The sequence below is a fragment of the Mytilus californianus genome, unplaced genomic scaffold (genome assembly GCF_021869535.1).
Source record: "Mytilus californianus isolate M0D057914Y unplaced genomic scaffold, xbMytCali1.0.p SCAF_13, whole genome shotgun sequence".
NCBI lineage: Eukaryota > Metazoa > Mollusca > Bivalvia > Mytilida > Mytilidae > Mytilus > Mytilus californianus.
Window position 1 is genome coordinate 26870750 of NW_026262615.1, and position 19721 is coordinate 26890470.

General features: G+C 30.9%; 1 protein-coding gene across 7 annotated transcripts in view; it reads left to right on the top strand.

The window, feature by feature from the left end:
• Positions 1-19335, top strand: part of LOC127723448 (dyslexia-associated protein KIAA0319-like protein) — a 60474-nt gene extending 41139 nt beyond the window's left edge. For 6 of the 7 annotated variants that reach the window (XM_052230073.1, XM_052230077.1, XM_052230078.1 and 3 more), the window contains 13 exons: positions 810-970; positions 1358-1481; positions 2424-2556; positions 4991-5148; positions 5592-5743; positions 6104-6242; positions 7556-7626; positions 9026-9129; positions 10757-10905; positions 11840-11962; positions 12931-13027; positions 13979-14070; positions 18620-19335. In XM_052230073.1, coding sequence (XP_052086033.1) covers positions 810-970; positions 1358-1481; positions 2424-2556; positions 4991-5148; positions 5592-5743; positions 6104-6242; positions 7556-7626; positions 9026-9129; positions 10757-10905; positions 11840-11962; positions 12931-13027; positions 13979-14070; positions 18620-18771 — 1655 coding nt within the window. In that variant the 3' untranslated portion in view covers positions 18772-19335. Of the gene's footprint in view, positions 1-809; positions 971-1357; positions 1482-2423; positions 2557-4990; positions 5149-5591; positions 5744-6103; positions 6243-7555; positions 7627-9025; positions 9130-10756; positions 10906-11839; positions 11963-12930; positions 13028-13978; positions 14071-15011; positions 15029-18619 lie in introns of all 7 variants that reach the window. The other variant, XM_052230076.1, reaches the window with a different exon arrangement.
• The last annotated feature ends 386 nt before the right edge of the window (positions 19336-19721 follow it).

Below are 19721 nucleotides of genomic sequence, written 5' to 3' on the forward strand. Positions count from 1 at the left end.
CAAATTAGAGTTTTGACCCCAATTTCACGGTCCACTGAACATAGAAAATGATAGTGCTAGTGGGGCATCCGTGTACTATGGACACATTCTTGTTAGATAATTTGTTGGTGGTTGTACTTTTCCAGAGTAATATTAAAGAATTATTTTATCTTTTATAAATTTTATATTGTGAATAGTTGGATTTAATAAAAATGATTATACACATTCAATTAGGGAGATGGTGGTTATATATCAATGAGACGGCAACCAAACAACCCTTAATACCATGCCACAAGCTACCTTCAGGTGATAGTTTTTTTCCAATTATATATTTATGTTTGAAATGTTGACTTAATATACACATCTACTCCATAATTTGCAACCGCCTCAGTGGTCTCATAGTGCAACAATTTATTATTTTATTTTGTAATTCGTTGGATATTTACTGATATTTTTTCTTCAAGTTTAATATCAGTAAAGAATTTTGAGTTATAATGCAATGCAGCATTTACTAAAACCACTTCCATAATAAAAAGTCAATCTTTACATATTGATAAACTCTGGTTTCATTTTTATTTCGGGAGATACCAATTTTTGTGGATTTCGTGGTTAAAGGCTATCCATGAATTTAAATGTTCAAAGAAGTACAAAGTTTATGTAGGCTTGTATACAGACTCCAGCAAAACTCTAAAATCAAATGTTCACCAAAATATGATTTTTCCTCAATCCACGAAATATAACATCAACGAAAATAAATGAATCCACAGTAATACAAACAATATTTTGATGTTAGATTACATTTGTAAATCTGTTTCTCTTTGTTCCAACAGAGACGGATTATCCACCCAAAGCTAATGCAGGATCTGATGTAGTTATCCATCTTCCACAGAACTCAGTTATACTTAACGGAAACCTCAGTACAGATGATAAAGGCATAGCAGAGTATGAATGGATAAAGGCAGCTGATGACAAACTGACAGCTGACATGACGGTAAGTCTTATACATATAACACATCACATATATATATATATTTATTAGGAAAGGCAATGAGTACTGGCTTAGAAGATTGAGTACTTCAGTGCAAATTCACTACTCAGATACTTGAATAAAGTATTTCTTTAAATCTCCCCCAGAGTTTAAATCGTTTGAAAGTTTTTATTTTTGTAATATGAAATATGTTCACTGTTAAAGGTAAATTAAAGGTAATGTAAAAAATTTGCAGCCAAATTTCAGTTGAACTGAACTGCAAGATCTTTGAGTGTAAAATCTAAGCTACATAGCATGAAATCAGATTAAAAAAATCTACACTTTTAGAATTGAGGATTAAAATATTTTGGTGAAAAAGTGAATTACAAATTAGTGGACATTATATTTCAGGGTGTGCGGTCAGAGTTTTTACATTTATCTAACTTACAAGAAGGTGACTATACCTTTACATTAAAAGTGACAGATGCAGCAGGGCAGACATCATCGGCAGAAGTACATGTGTTTGTCAAACCAGGTAAGTTAAAGAAATTAAACAACAAATTACGCTGTTGTAATATGAAAGGGATAACAAGCAAGAATTTTGCAGAACATGAGGTATATTTTTATACATGTACCTTCCAACTTAGACTGAGATTAAAACTTTAAAAAAAAATATTTTAACCCCTGGTCCCAAATGCAACATCATGATTTTGTAAAAAAATCTACATGAAAAATTTGTCATTTTCCAAATTTGTACTTTTCTGAAAGGAGAAAATTTTGACAGGGAAAATTAGCTAATCAAAATTTGTTTTTCGTATGATAAAACTTTCATCTGCTAATTTATGACAGCATTGTAAACAATTAAGTTTTGAAGTGTGTTTTGAATTAAGAGTTGTTTACTTCACCTATGTGTAACAGTTTTAAAAATGATGGTATTGGTATGAATTATCACTAGTAAAATGGTTATTACGCTGTCTAATAAGAAAAAGCAATTTTTTTAGGGTCAATACATAGAAACATGGGAGACAAAAATATTGATGTGCAATTTAAATACTGGGTTGACAAAATTAAATCTATGGATATCACATGACTTCTGCAGTCTGTAATAATGACCAGAATAACATTTTAAAGCAGCACTCTTCTCCATTAGGAATCACTATGGCTCAAAACACTTCCAAGATTGCCAGTAATTTATCTACTGACCAAGATTGTAAATGAATAATCTCAACAGTAAAAAAAGATACAAACACCTGAGGTTATCTCCCCTTAGTTTTAATATTATATTGATATATGTAGGTCTTTTACTAAAAGCTATAAATGCTTTTTATTCACATGTATGTTTGTTTATATGCCTGGCCTACAACAGAAGGCGAGCACTATGTCTTATATAATATTATTTCAAATGTAATTAATCCACTAGATACCAGTGCTATTTGTACAAGACAATTTATATCCCTTAGTTTTGTTAATATTTTAGATGTGAATCATCCTCCCAAAGCCGATGCTGGTGGAACAAAGACTGTTTATCTCCCCTTGGATGGTATTGTCCTAGATGCTTCCAACAGCACAGACGACAAAGGAATCACTCATTATAACTGGGAACAAATCCGGTAAGTATTTCTTCTTTGATCTAACAAGTGGTAGGTATGTTTGACTACAGTCATGGTCGACTAGTTTTCCTGACAATGGTCATAGTTCTCTCCTGGTATTCCAGCTTTCCTCCACCAATCAAAAATGACTGCCATGATATAACCAATAGTGCTAAAAGTGGCATTTAACACCAACTATCAGTAAATTATACAAGTTCTGTCTAGAATGACCTAAGACTAGCAGTTGTGTCTTGGGAAGTGGATGGTTTATTATTGTCGAGACTGTGACTTCTGTCGCAAAAGCGAGACATAGCGATCCTACATTCCGTCGGAATCGGCGGCGTCCACAAATATCACTTTGTGGTTAAAGTTTTTGTCTCGCCTTGACGGAGTCAAAAAGCGAGACATAGGTATGCTGTTTCCAGCATCGGCAGCGGCAGCATCAACAATGTATTAGTTTGTGATTACTGTGGATTCATTATTATTCGTTGGATACCAATTTTCGTGGATTTCGTGGGTACAGGTGAACCACGAAATTAGATGTTCAACGAATAACAAATTTTTTATAGGCTTGTTTGCAGACTTCGGCAAAACCACGAAATTAAATATCCACGGACATGTGAGTTTTCCTCAATCCACGAAAATTAGTACCCACGAAAATAAATGAATCCACAGTAGGTCTAGTTCATGGTGAACCACTAGTGGTAGGTCAATGATATTTGGTATGCAGTTGTATTAGCATTGGCACATCTCATTACCATGGAGATTATTTGGCCCTGCCCCCTCAGTCAAGGTCTATTGACTTTGAAACTTTTCATAGTTTACATGTATTAGTTAGTGATTAGGTCAATTTATGGGGAACCACTAGTGGAAGGTCAATGATATTTGGTATGCAGTTGTATAAGCATTGGCATATCTCATTTCCATGGAGATTATTTGGCTCTGCCCCCTTAGTCATGGTCTATAGACTTTGAAAATTTTGCTAAGTTTACATGTAATAGTTTGTGATTAGGTCAGTTCAAGGGGAACCATTAGTGGTAGGCCAATGTTAATTGGTGTTCAGTTCTATAAGCATTAGCACATCTCATTTCCATTGAGAATATTTAGCCCCACCCCCTCAGTCATGGTCTATTTACTTTGAAACTTTTGCTTAGTTTACATGTATTAGTTTGTGATTAGATCAGTTTAAGATGAACTGCTAATGTTAAGTCACTGATATTTGGTATGCAAATTTATTGGCATTTGCAAGTATTGTTTCCATGGAGATTATATAGCCCCACCCCTGATCATGGTTCATTGACTTTGAAACTTTTACATGGTTTACAAGTTAAGCAGTTGTGTTAGCATTGGCACATCTCATTCCATGGAGATTGTTAAGTGATGTACCTTCAGTCATGGTTCATTGACTTTGATTATTTGCATAACTTATGTAACATGTTAAAGTATTGCTATTTTAATTTCAACATTTGCATTTTCAAAATTACAAAAAGGCGAGACATATCTCTGTGATAACAGTTTATTCAAATTTTAATAACTTTCTTAAACTTTTCTGGGTTTGTACCAAACTTGGACAGAAGCTTGTTTATGATCATAAGATAGTATCCAGAAGTAAATTTTGTAAAAAAAAATCCTGTTTATCCGTATTTTACTCATATATGGACTTAGTTTTTCTGCCAGTTAACATTACATTCACTCTGTGGATAAAGTTTTTCAAATTTTAATAACTTTCTTAAACTATCCTGGATTTGTACCATTCTTGGACAGAAGCTTGTTTATGATCATAAGATAGTATTCAAAAGTAAATTTTGTTAAAAAAAATAATCCTGTTTATCCGTATTTTACTTATAAATGGACATAGTTTTTCTGCCAGTTAACATTACATTCACTCTGTGGTTAAAGTTTTTCAAATTTTAATAACTTTCTTAAACTATCCTGGATTTGTACCAAACTTGGACAGAAGCTTGTTTATGATCAAAAGCTAGTATCTAGAAGGAAATTTTGTAAGAAAAAATTTCCTGTTTTTCTGTATATAACTTGTAAATGGACTTAGTTTTTCTTCCAGTTAACATTACATACAGTCTGCAGTTAAAGTTTTTAAAACATTTATTAGATTCATAAACCATCCTGGATTCTTACCAAACTTGAACAGAAGCTTCTTACATTCAAAAGATAGTATCTTGAGGAAATTTTTTAATAATTATTTCCCCATTTTTGTTGAGCCTGTGACTAACAGCAAAAGTAGGCGAGACACTGGGTTTCCGCAGAACCCTTACGAATTTTTAAACTTGGTCCTCAACAGAACTGGCATTGATGGAAGATCTTTTAACAAATATCACTTGGCATAATTATGAAAAAAAAAACAGAAAATAAAATTTTAATAAAAATAATCAAACAAAAATTGAAAATCCTTGCATTGTTATAAGTCAGTATTTTTCTTATTACATATACTTTGTAGTGGAGTCGCAGGAAGTAGATTAGACATAAAAGACCCAAAATCAGCTGTAACCAAGGCAACAGGGACTGTAAAAGTTGGAAAATATATATTTGTATTGACTGTGAAAGACATTGAAGGAACAAGTTCTGTAATCAACCATATAGTAAATGTGAAGGAACGTGAGTACAAAAATATTTTCAGTAAATTAAAAAAACTTACATGTTTCATTTCCTTTTTTCATCCAAAACATGGAAGAAAAAATGTCACTTGACAATGTGTTTATGCTCTTCCCATATGTTTTTACAATAACAGTACAGTCAAACCTGTTTTAAGGACCACTCACAGTCGTTTTTTAAAAATAAACACCTATGGCAGTTTTCACAATAATAAAAACATCTCTAATATTTTTGAAATTACAGTAAAGTGCCAAAACAATCTGATAATTTGAGGACACAGGAATAAACAACATGGAGGCATCACACATGAAATTTTCTACTTTTATGTATGAACCTTTGTTCATAAAACGTAATTTAATAGGTCCAAATGGCCATTGCTTGTTGTACTCGTTTACACTTCAAATTATTGTACTTATTGTAGATCCTAATTATTGTACTTATTGTAGATCCTAACTCTAAACCGGTGGCTAATGCAGGAGAGGATCAGATCTTAATGTTGCCGATTGATATTGTAAAACTAGACGGGTCCAAATCATCTGATGATAAAGGAATTGTTAAGTACAGTTGGACCAGGGACCCAACAAGTCTGGCAGCTGGGGTATGTAAAACATGTGGTAAATTTTTCAATGGAAATATTGAAAAACAAGAAATTAAAGCGGTTTCGATGGAAATCTTTCAATCAGAATAACAATGATTTCATTGCATCAAACTTGCTAGATAGATTTTACTTTCGAACTTTAGTTGAATTATATAATTGTTTTAAATGAAAGGAACTTTCAATCAAAGAAACCTAAACACAAACCCTGAAGTTCTGCTGTAGTTCTACTGAAACATTTAATTTTGGTATTTCCATTTTATTTCCTTTTTTGCCCTTTTTTTAAAGAATTCTTGAAATAGTTCAGACGTAAAGTGATCTGATTTTCTATTTTCATTTTGTATTATTTATTTTACCTAACAGGATCCTTTAAATGGTTCAGATCACAAGGCAGTATTACAGTTAGTTAATATGGTGTCAGGACGTTACACGTTCAAGTTGACTGTTTTAGATGCAGAGGGTCTGTCCTCCAGTGATTCTGCATCTGTTCTCATCAGAGATGGTAAGTATGCTACCAATTTTCTGTGGATTCATTGTTTCTCATGGTGTACTAATTAGTCCCCTACCGACGAAGTCGATGAGGACTTTAGGTTTGCACTCCGTCCGTCTGTCCATCCGTCAGTCCAGCAAATCAGTTTTCCACACTTTTTGTCTTCATGCTTGAAGATATTGATTTGATATTTGGTGTATTGTTTTATCGTGACCAATTACAGATCAAATTCGAATTTTGTTCCGGTCTGATGATTTTGTGCAGAGTTATGGTCCTTTGACTTAGAAAAATCACTAAAATAATCAGTTTTCCACACTTTTTTTCTTCATGCTTGAAGATATTGATTTGATATTTGGTGTATTGTTTGATCATGACAATTTACATATCAAGTTCGAATTTTGTTCCGGTCTGATGATTTTGTGCAGAGTTATGGTCCTTTGACTTAAAAAATTCACTTAAATAATTAGTTTTCAACACTTTTTTCGTCATGCTTGAAGATATTGACTTGATATTTGTTATATAGTTTACACCATGACAAGTTATAGATCAAGTTAGAATTTTGTTCCAATGCAATGAATTTTTAACCGGTAGGGGACTATGTATTGCCATGCAATACTCACAGAATGCTTGTTTGTGTTGATAACAAACTGACAAAGCAAAAAACTTAAAAATGACCAAAAGGCAAACAGAGATATAGCCATTTTAGGTCAAATACTTATTTCAATATGTTTATGATGTCATAGTGACATCACAGGTATCCTTTCTGCACTAAAGTGTCGAGAATTTATAAACCTGTTCATTTATCAATAAAATAAACACAGGTTTTAAAGGCGTGAATAAATTTTCTCTTGTTTCAATTTCAGGGACAAAATAATGGCTCTTTTTATACCTCCTCCCTTTTAGTTTTTCTTGTTTTCTATAATAAAAAACAGCAAACTGTTAAAAAGTATTTACAAAAATACTAATCTCCAAGGTAAATTAAAAAAGGGGCAAGTCCATAAAACCTGACAAAATAAAATGCTCAACTATATATCAACCAATGGAATGAATGGAAAACAGTTGTCATATTCCTGACTTGGTACAGCCATTCTCTAAGGAAAATGGTAGATTAAACCTGGTTTTATAACTAGCTTAACCTCCCAATTATATGGTATTTGTTTACAGTTGTTTTTATTGATGCAATTGGATGAGCAACCCCTACAGACATAATTGGCTAACCTGACAATAATTGGAATCCAGCAGCCAAAACTGTGTAAACATACCTCACAGACATTCAACAAAACTGACTTTAGTAATTATATTCAGTACATTTATCTTTTTAACAGATCCTCATGAAGAAGATATGATAGAATTAGATATAGATACAGATATCAGGCAGTTCACCGAGAAAGATAAAGTAAGTATACGATAAAAGTAGATAAGCACTAAAACTTATATATGATAGAATTTGTGAAAGATATCTGAAAGTAAATACACAATTAAAAATTAAATTTCAAAAAGAGAGGCAGAGGATACCAAAAGAATATTTAAACTTAAGGTGGTACCCAACACCTTGACTAATATTAATTTGGCTCGTTTAATTTTCCTAAAATTTTGACAAAATGTTTACTTTGACCCTTTGACAAAAATATAAAAATTTCAAATAATTTGAACCAACCACTTTATCAGAAAAATTTCACTGGTTATATAGCAGTTTGACAAACACTAGTTTTGATCATTGAGAAGCTTAATATTTCCTTAACAATACAACGTGATTAAAACGTTTAGCTGATTTTTACAGAGTTATCTCCCTGTAGTGTTAGGTACCACCTTAAACAGTCTACAAAACACAACATAGATATACCTAAAGACTAAGCAACACAAACCCCACCAAAAACCGGGGTTGATCTCAGGTGCTCTGGAAGAGTAAGTAGATCCTGCTTCACATGTGAACATTTAGGTTCAGTCTGTGGTTAATATTTTTTTAGTCATCAATAACTTTGTCAAACCTACATGGAATTTTATGAAATTTGGACAGAAGCTTGTTTATGACCAAAATACAGTATCCAGAAAGAGAAAAATTTTCAAAAAATATTTATTTTCATTTTTCTGTATTTTGCTAATAAATGGACTTAGTTTTATTATAGTTAACAAGTAGATACAGTCTGAGGTTAAAGTTTGTTACACTTCAATTTATTTGTCAAACCTTCATAGAGTTTTATGAAACTTTTGCAGAAGCTTTTTAATGATTAAGAGATAATGTCTGAAGCAAACCTTTAAAAACATATTTTTTTTATTTTTAGTAAACATTTACAGACAGCCTGGGATTAAATTTTTTTGACATGATAAATTTGTAAACCTTTATGGATTGTTATGAAACTTGGACAGAAGCTAATCTTCAAGACCAAGAAATAGCATCTTAAGAAAAAGTTTGAATTTTTTTATAAATTCTGTATTCTACTAATAAATGGACTCACTTTTTAAGTCAACATTACACTTTAACACTGACAGCAGCAATTGCAGGCGAGACACAGGGTTCCATGGAACCCCTTACGAATTTATTTATGTATTATATTATGAGGAACTTATCTTTGTGAATAAAACAAATATTTATAACAATTGACAATTTGTTTGAAGTAATTCTTTAATTAGATCCTTTAAGAATGATCTCATCGGTCAATTTTAGTATTAAATCTGACATTAATAAAATCTTCAAACAATTACCATATTAAAGTATTATATGCTGTTTGCTATAAAAAAAAAATATTCAGATAAAGTTCAATTTTCAATTAGTCATTTAAATATTTGTATTGTAGGAAAATCTACAGAGTCAGTTATTGTTAATGTTACCCAAAAAATCTGACAGTGATAAAACGGAGGTAGTTCTGGATCATTTAGAGGAAGAGACGTCAAGTTCATTGTAAGTTCTCCCAACTCTACTGTATCAAAATATCCTAACCTGCTTGTAATAAAATCTGACACTTTTAAAACAGAAGTAGTTCTGGATCATTTAAAGAAGGAGACATCTAGTTTATGTAAGTTCTCCCAACTCTACTGTTTCAAAATCTCCTAACCTTCTTGTAATAAAATCTGACAGTTTAAAAACAGAGGAAGTTGATAATGTTACCAAAAAAATCGGACAGTGTTAAAACAGAGGTAGTTCTGGATCATCCAGAGGGAGATACATCTAGTTCATTGTAAGTTCTCCCAACTGTACTATATTATCAGAATCTCCTAAACTTCTTGTAATAAAATCTGACAGTGTTAAAACAGAGGTAGTTCTGGATCATTTAGAGGGAGAGACATCTAGTTCATTGTAAGTACTTTGAACAATGCTGTATTTAAATCTCCTAACCTTCTTGTATTAAAATCTGACAATGTTAAAACAGAGGTTCTGTAAATTCATAAATTATTGCATGCATTTATTATTGAGATTATTGAAGAACAGTAAAAAAATGTGAGTTTAATTATTGTGATTTCAAGAAAATCTGCATACAGACATATGTATCAGAAAGTTCTTATTATTGTGATACTCACCCAATCGCATTATACCCAATAAAAAAAAACTCACAAAAATTTCTGAATTTACAGTAATTCTGGATCATTTAGAGGGAGAGCGAGAGACATCTAGTTCATTGTAAGTTCTTCCAACTCTACTGTAACAAAATTTCCTAACCTTCTTGTAATAAAATCTGACAGTTTAAAAACAGAGGTAATTCTGGGCTTGTATGGTCATTTTTATTATACTTTTGCATAACTTGGCTTTCAATATGCATTTTGAAATATATGCATAAAAGATATGTTACCAAATAGCATCTATAGGTCACCCTACAGCCTTCAACAATGAGCAAAACCAATACATGTACCTCATAGCAAGCTATAAAAGGCTTTATTTTTGAGATTTTTATTCCTGTGATTAGAATTCTTTATTGCAACATCACTGTAAACAAAATTAGTAAAAATTGGATGTTGAACATTCATAATCAGTCTTCCATTTTTCTTTATCACTCTGGTCAGCTCTTCATAAAGTTGCATGTCTTGGCTTTTTTTATGTCAAATGCTTTGACCTGGCCTTATTAACGTTGAACTAGACTTATCACCAACATTTATATAATGTTTGAAGTGAAGTTTATAAGTTTGACCTTAATTTATCAAGTCCTAGCTTGTTTGAGGATTAAAAAAGAAAATCCATGATTTCTTTTTAGAAAAACATGGAAATACAATGGGGATAATCAATTATCAGATTTTCATCACTTTGGTACTTTAACTAACCAGCTGCTTGACACACTGTGAAGCCTTTTTGATATGTTCACTTTGGTCCCTCAACAAAAGGTTTCATATTATGAAATTGTACCGGTAGTTGATATTTTACAATACAAACATGCATTAAACCTGATAATTGGTACTTATCATGTTAAAAAATTATCTCTCCTGAAATTATCAATTCCCCTTAAGTCTAACATAAAGCCAGCAAAGGTGTTGACGTAGAGTATTACAAGTGTAGCCTCATCTAATTTCATCACATATGGTATATATCTGTGTTTCAGGATGAAGGTGTATTTCCATGTGGAGGATCATGACAGAGATGCTGTAGAAATCAGAAATGGTGCAGAAACTAAAAAGTTATTGAGTGAGAAACTGAGATCTGCTGGCAATCAAATACTCAGCTATCAAGTTATAAATATAGATACAATTAGTAAGTAAAGTAATTGTATGAGTCATGTAGGTGGTCATAATTAAATGTACCAAATATAAAGTGATGAAATAATTAATTATCATCATCAGGAACCCTTTATGCATGTGACAAAATTGTGTAATCCAATTATAAGAACTTAAGAGCTATTTTCCTAATGCTTGTAGATTAAAGGTTTGGTTGGCTTGCTTGCTTTGTTTGTATAAATGTTTGCTCAAGCATTGTAATTAAGATTGACATCTGAAATCAATAGATAGGCGTGGCTTCAACTTGTATACATTATACTCGGCATTGTACTTTTAAACATTCAATAATATTTAAGTATAATGTATACAAGCTGAAGCCCCGCCTATCTTTTGATTTCAAATGTCAATCTTAATTACAATGCTTGAGCAAACATTTATACAAACAAAGCAAGCAAGCCAACCAAACCTTTAAACTACAAGTATTAGGAAAATATCTCTAAGAATTTAAAGGTTTTTTTTTATGTTATAATTTTCATTTATTTCTTTGTGATGGGACACACATGCGAGTTCTTAACTTTAGAAAAAAATTCACCTTATTTAATATTTTCTAATTGTTAGTAGTTTTTAACCACAGTAAATTCTGTTATGTTAATTGACAGGTCCCCATTTGTCAGTCGTTTTGATAATGTATTAAAAAAGTTAATAAAAGCAAATAAATTTATGCAAATCATTTTAATTGAAATACTGTGGATTCATTAAAATTTGTGGTGTACAATTTTTCATGGATTTTTTGGGAATATGTAAACTACTAATTTAAATGTTCAAAGAAGTATACATTTTGTATAGGCTTGTATACAGACTTTAGAAAATTTACGGGAAAAAGTATCCAGGAAATGTTTTTATTTCTTTTTCTCTTTATTACTTTGGATAAAAGTCAATGAAATTTGTAATATTTGTTTTTTCTTTTCTAGTTTGTCAAAACAATTGCTCAGGTCATGGTCACTGTGGTAAAAAGAATAGAAACTGTATCTGTGATGCTTTCTGGATGGAAAATTTCTTAAAAACTTTAATATTACATGATGAAAGCAATTGTGGTATGTATAATCCTCCTTAATGTGGAGCACCTTCTTATCTCACAATAACTTATTTGTCTACTTTTTATTAGAACACCTGTCAATCTTGGAAAAACATATTTCTAAACATTTTCATAATTGCCAATATGCTTTCAGTGTATGTAGCATTATTTCATTAATATGATTTAAGATAATGAAATGGAAAACATGTATATTTTCATACAAAATACACACATACAAAAAAGAAATTATACTCCACACAAAATGTGTACGCTATATTGCAATCACCTTGGCGATCTGTACCTTCAACCAATAAATATTTGTGGCACACTTTTCTCAAAACTACTGAATTTAATGACTTCATATTTTGTCATCAGCTTGACACATGTGAGCACTTTTCAGATCTGTCAGATACCAACTTCATGTTTGTGAATACTTTGATTTTTTTACTGTTTCCAACAAACAAATGTTACTGTTGGGAAGGTTTACATTGATTTTTGCTGAGAATAACAGTACTTCAATGCAGAATTATATCTTTTAAAAGTCCCTGTTTTGGATTTCCTGATTGGTTCAGACATGATTAACAAGGACAAGGGCTGCATTACTGAATTGGTCATTTGAGTTGAAATTCCTTTTCTTGAAATATGAAATAAGGAACAGTGGTATGATTGCTAATGAGAAAACTATACAACAGAGTCCAAATGAACCCAATTTTAACAACTAAATATAGCCTTCAACAATGAGCAAAACCTATACTGACAGTCAACTATAAAAAGCAGGAACATATCAAAATTTGAAACAATTAAAACAATAAAAATCAATAGCCTGATTTATGAAAAAAAATATGACAGACAGCAACCGATGACAAGTTTACTGATTACTGTTTGTATTATAACCTGTCACATAGTGCTCTCTGTGCTTTGATATCCATTTTTTTTTAAAATAAATTTGTAAAATTTATGAAGCTAATAACATACTTATTATTTCAGATTGGAGTATATTATATTTTATTATCGTTACATTCCTTATAGTGGTAGCCATCACAGCAATAGTGTGGGGTTTTATTTGTTGGTGTAAAAATAGAAGGTAAATCTATAAATAGAAATGGTATAATTTTAGAAGATATTTTCTTTTTGAACAGTGACCTCTTAGACAATTACAAATTAAAATTTATTTGAAGATAGAAAGTAAATCCATGAATACCTTTATATAAAAAATGCAGTTAAACCAGCCCCTGTATAAATGTAACCTGTGTAAACTGAACTCCTGTAATGCCTGTCAGTCTGAAAATTTCCTTCCCTTTATATTAGATGACCTACCTTGCATAACATACATTTTGTATTAATGGTTAATTTGTTCTGGTCAGCAATAAGCAAAAATCATTTGCCATTGATATTATTTTATCTTGATTTAGATACAATCTGAAGTAAAGTTTTTGTTCACCTTTCATTCAATTTTACAAGGTTTGGCCAGAAGCTTCTTCAAAATCTAGAGCAAATTTTCAATATTTTGATAACAGTATTTATTATTCCTTTTTGTAAATGGAATTTAATTTCTCTAATTCTTCGTCAACTTATCCCCTTCTGCACCCATTGTATAAAAAAATTAAATCAACGTGTGGTTCGTTTGATCTCAGTTCTTCATTGGTTAAAATCCGATTATGACGTCGAATTTACTTGCTTTCCTCTGAATTTCCTATTGTGACGGCATGAAAAAAGGCGACCATGCCTGATGACGTCACATAGAAAGAACACATCTTTTTACAGATCATTCGAAAAGACAAAAAAAGTTTGCCTGCATATTGTTTGAAAATCGTTAGAGAAACAGATTCCACCACCAAATCTTGTGTAATACGATATTTATCCACTCTCGACAGTTAAATTTTAAATATTTAAAACGCTCATCAAGCCTCGCGTTTTAAATTTGAAAATGTAACTATCTCGAGTGGATAAATATCGTATCACACTCGATGCAGTGGTAGAATCTATATGTATTAAACCAATATGATATTTTTAATGACATTATATATTTTATTAGATGTAGGTTTAGGTGGCGGACGAAAAAAAGACACAGGTATTCTCTGTTAAAAGACAGTGAATATAAAGATGAAATCAAACTTCTTCCTAAAGGTAAATACAAGCTTGCTTATTTAGGGGCCAGCTGAGGACCACCTCTGGGTGCGGGATTTTCTCGCAGAGTTGAAGACCCATTGGTGGCCTTCGGCTGTTGTGTGCTCTATGGTCGGGTAGTTGTCTCTTTAACATATTCCCCATTTCCATTCTCAATTTTATTGCTTATTCTCATAATTACATATAGACTGTTAAATTCTGAATTTTGTGTGCCTCTTTTATTACCATTGTTGATCATTGCACACAAATGCTAGATTAATTATTGCAATTTCAGGAAATGGTACATACAAGTAATGATTTTAAAATTAATATATTATCTTTTCGAGACCTATTCCATCAAAATTTTGGCAGTAACAAAAACATCCCAAAATTTCTGAATTTATAGCATGTAAACACACACAATTATGATCCATATGATTTATTTCTGTCGCATGCTGCATATTTTTTTCTTAAAAACCTGACTCTTTTAATATTGTCAATTTAAAATGTGTATCATGGTGATGATAATGCAATTTTATTAAATGGAAATAAAACACAAAATTCCTTAGCATTAACAAAAGCATATTCAGGACTTTGCTAATATCAGACACTTTAATAACATGTATTTACATGCACAGATCATAAGTTGGAGCTTCATTTAATATATGCATGATTCATCTCAACTACAGGCTTTGCGTGCACTAATTACTGATAACTTTGTATTTATTTATTTTCATAGGTACCAGTTTTTGTGGATTTAGGAAACATTTGTTATTTTTGTGAATATATGATTTCATATAGAAGCCTGCATATAAATAAGCCTATGCAAAATTTGTTCTTCGTTGAACATGTAAATTCTTGGATCACCTGTACCCATGAAATCCACGAAAATTGGTATCCCACGAATAGTAATGAATCTACAGTTCATTTCGAAATATTTTTAAGTTGAAATATTTTTTTAGAAGTTAAAAGTTAAAATGTAAGTAGTAGCATCCATAGAATTAAATTCTAGGAATCCAATGCCTTTGATTGGCTGTATCTATTAGTCTGAATTAAATGGCTGTTGCAATTTACTAAAAATCACAGATATGTATCCACAAAGAAACAACTGCATGTTCACATATTTGACCCTCTCTCATTTCACTGCTTCCCTTCAATATCATGTTGACAAATTTTCCATTTCAGAAGGACTATGGGTAATTTCATTGTTTGTACCCAAAAAAATATTTAACACTATGTCATTAGTTGAATTCCCATTGTGTAGAATGTTGATAACCAATCAGAATGTTTTGGTGTACAATTTTGAAAATATGACCCAGAATGCATTATATTCTGAAAAGGTGGATTGAAGTGATAAAATTAAGTTTCCTTTTCTAGCATGCCATATTAAGGCCAAAAGGAAAACAAAGTTGTTTCTGGTTGTTCTGAATAACCCTCTCTTCCTCTTGAATTTGATTTTTGTTTTGCCAATTATAGAAATAAAAATGTTGATACTTTCTGACCTGCAACTTTATCTGTAACAATTTCCAGCATAAATGTATGCAATTCTTGTTGGAATTTTATGACACATAATTTCTGTTTTATATGTGTTTTACTTCATTTACTGGATGACCAACATTACCTAGATACACATCATTTTGAAACACCAGCTTTCCTTCATGAGAGTCTGGATAGGGGTCCTTAATTTCTGTATTCTTTTTTTTTTGGGGGATTTTTTTTAATTTTTTATCTTTGAAAATAATGCTTATTCTGTTAAATTCTCATGCACCTGATTTTACTCTTAATTTTTTTCTGTAATTATATGATTTCTTTATTCTGGAAGTATTTCACCAACCAGTTCTTTTATTTTCCACAGTTATTCTTTATACTTTTGCACCCTATTATTCTCTATTCTTTAATATTTTTGCTAATTTTCTATTCAGTATTTTTTTGGATCATTATTCTTCATACTGTAAACTCCATCCAGACCCTCCTTCATGCTCCAAATCAATATCTTGGATCTCTCTATACTGTAAATTCCATCCAGACGCTCCTTCATGCTCCAAATCAATACCATGGATATCTCTACTGTAAACTCCATCCAGACCCTCTTTCATGCTCCAAATCAATATCTTGGATCTCTCTATACTGTAAATTCCATCCAGACGCTCCTTCATGCTCCAAATCAATACCATGGATATCTCTACTGTAAACTCCATCCAGACCCTCTTTCATGCTCCAAATCAATATCTTGGATCGCTCTATACTGTAAACTCCATCCAGACCCTCCTTCATGCTCCAAGTCAATATCATGGATCCCTCTATACTGTAAACTCCATCCAGACCCTCTTTCATGCTCCAAATCAGTATCATGGATCTCTCTATACTGGCCCGAGTACACAGTTATTTCGTAGTGCATTTCTTTTAGACAATAAAGTCAAATTAAAAAAATCGCACCTGCTCTATCTCAAAAAGATTTTTACAGTGTAGTGTACGACTATTGGGACAAATAATATCAAAATTATAGAAAAGTCTACAAACTCTAACTCAAAATATTGACAATTCTATGTTAACTTTTTTAACTGAACCAAATCACTACTTAACATAAAGATTCAGCAACCAAATTTTTTTAACATGTAATTCATCCCCTTACTTAATATTTCATGCATATATATAAAAAAATAAATTTGGAATGTGTATGAAAAAAATTTGCAAGTTATACACTGTCTACACTAGGGACTATATTTGTAGACAACGAAAACTAAGGACGATAACTGTGTCCTCGGACCCACTGTAAAACTCCATCCAGACCCTCCTTTATGCTCAAAATCAATATCATGGATCTCTCTATACTGTATCCTCCATCCAGACCCTCCTTCATGCTCCAAATCAATATCATGGATCTAACTTGTATATCTATACCGTTACTAACTAAAAAAACAATATTTTATTTAGAAGATCTGAGTGACAAATAGGCAATTTATAATTGGTAAGTCATCTTTCTATGAGCATCCAAACTGTTATTTGTTATGTTGAATTTGATATTTAGAAATGTTAATTATGCCAGTTTGCATGTTCTTTACTAACGGATATTTTAATGTTAATACATCTGTATACTGTTAATTCAGAAATTGTAAATTTTTTTGTTAATGCAAAAAATGTGACCGTATCGTGTTCACAATTGTAGAAACTTGCATTCATAATTTCAGTAGTAATTTTCCTTCGTAAAGTTTTATCACAATCATTTAATTAAGATTTCACATTTTTGCCAGAGGACAAGGATTTGCAATAATAAATGCAAGCATAAATTTCTGTGTGTACAGCATAACAAATGTACAGATTTCAATGATATTTCAAGAAAGAAAATAAAGTATTCCTCAAACTTTTGTTATTTTTAATATCTTTAAAAATTAGAGGTTTCAATTACTATAAAATAAAAGATGGTTTGCTGTGAATACAAATTCACTGTCATGGCCTTAGCCTGGAACAGAATATGAATTATCAACCCATCTGGAAGCTATGTTATATACTGACCATTTCGTTACTCATTTGTTTCATCTTTTGTGCACATCAAACTATATGCATCCACCTCTCCCGACTGAACTTTAAAAGAGTCTTTAATATCTTATGGCTTTATGCATCTCCAGTTTTATTTTTTGACCCAAAAGATTTTTTTGGTTTTCCTTAGGAAAGATGGATGTTGCCATATATACAAAAAAAAGTAGACATTTTGTATCCAGAAGTCCTTAAAAATTACCATATTCATTAAAACTTTCCTTGAATGTTTCTTTCCTAATGAACTGTTAAAAACCTGATTTATTTACACATTGTCTGGTGGAGTTTAAGCCTAAATATTTCCACAATTTCAGAAAAATCTTGAGCTTGATTTATTTCTAACCATAGTATATAAATGTTTGGACATTGAACAATAAAATACTGTACAATTGATATAAAATGCTCTGATTGTACAAAATAAAAACTCAACAATCAAAATGAAATGTTCTGACTGTACAATTGATATAAAAGATTTGATTGTACAATTGATTTGATTGTACAATAAATACTCTACAATTGATATGAAAGATTTGATAATACAATAAATATTGTACAATTGATGTGAAAGATTTGATGGTATAATAATTACTGTACAATTGATATGAAATGTCTTATTGTACAATAATTACTGTGCAATTGATATTAAATGTCTAATTGTACAATATATATTGTACATTGTCAATTAAAAAGAAAGGTTCTGAGTGTACAGTGAATACTGTACAATTAAAAAGAAATGTTCCGATTGTACTATAAATACTGTACAATTAAAAAGAAATGTTCTGATTGTACTATAAATACTGCACAATTAAAAAGAAATGTTCTGATTGTACTATAAATACTGTACAATTAAAAAGAAATCTTCTGATTGTACTATAAATACTGCACAATTAAAAAGAAATGTTCCGATTGTACTATAAATACTGTACAATTAAAAAGAAATGTTCCGATTGTACAACAAATACTGTACAATTAAAAAGAAATGTTCTGATTGTATTATAAATACTGTACAATACATATGAAATGTTTTTATTTTTAGGTAAAACACAGAACAGCAGTGTGATGATCTCAGAATCTGATTTCTCAAGCGAAGAAGAAACATTATTTGTCAATCACAAGAAAAATGGCTTTGTCAAGAAAGCACCAAATGGCATATCTAAACAGCATTTGAAAAACAAGCTTAAAGCTTGAAATTAGGGGGTGTTGTGTTAGGGGAGATAATTTGTTAATGTTTTAATTATCTCCCTTGAAGATATCTTTACTGTTTGTAACTTTTCAACAAGGGTGATGGTAAATCATTCATATGTTTTCAAAATGTTTCCCATTTAGTATTGGGTATGAGTTTAAAAAGTTCACAGCTCTCAACTTTCTTTATGTTAAATAACTTTACTTGTTTATAAATGACACCTCATATTGAACTTTGTCAGGAAATATACATAAACAAATTTCAGGAAATCCTAGACTTTGTTTTACCAATGTTGTAATCATTGCTGATTCATACCATGCCTTTTCACAATTTCTATTTCAAATTTCCACTATGATTAAATTTTTGTACATTGAAAATAAAACTTAAACACAAATATGTTTGTTAAGATCAAATCTAGTGACACTGTTCATTGTTACAGAGAAAAACATAATGAATATTGAAAATGACATAAAAATAATAATCCAATTGTGTGTCATTATATCTGTATGAGAAATTAACCATTAATACACAATGTTGTTTTGTCAAAAATAAATACATGTATAACTATATTGTTTAGTGGTGTTCAAAACTGTCATCAATAATATATGCAATATTTTTCTATCAGAGGTCTTATTTTGATATTATCATTTAACATCTGAAAGCATTCTCATTTTAATAATCCGAAACATTTTCATACTGTGAATAATTTCAAATCTGTTAAATTCTGATTTTTTTCTCATAGAAAATCTGACTCTTTATTTAACAGCTTTGAAATTGTCAGTTTACATTGTATAAATGAATGATCATATTGTTTTAATCATTGGGAGTTTCATTTAAATATTTATTGCTATGTTTCAACATGCATAAAGAGTTTGCTAAGGCTAGCTGTTCAATGATCAAATCCAGTATTAAGCACTTGTCATACCAGTTACTGGACTAAATATTTGATAATATT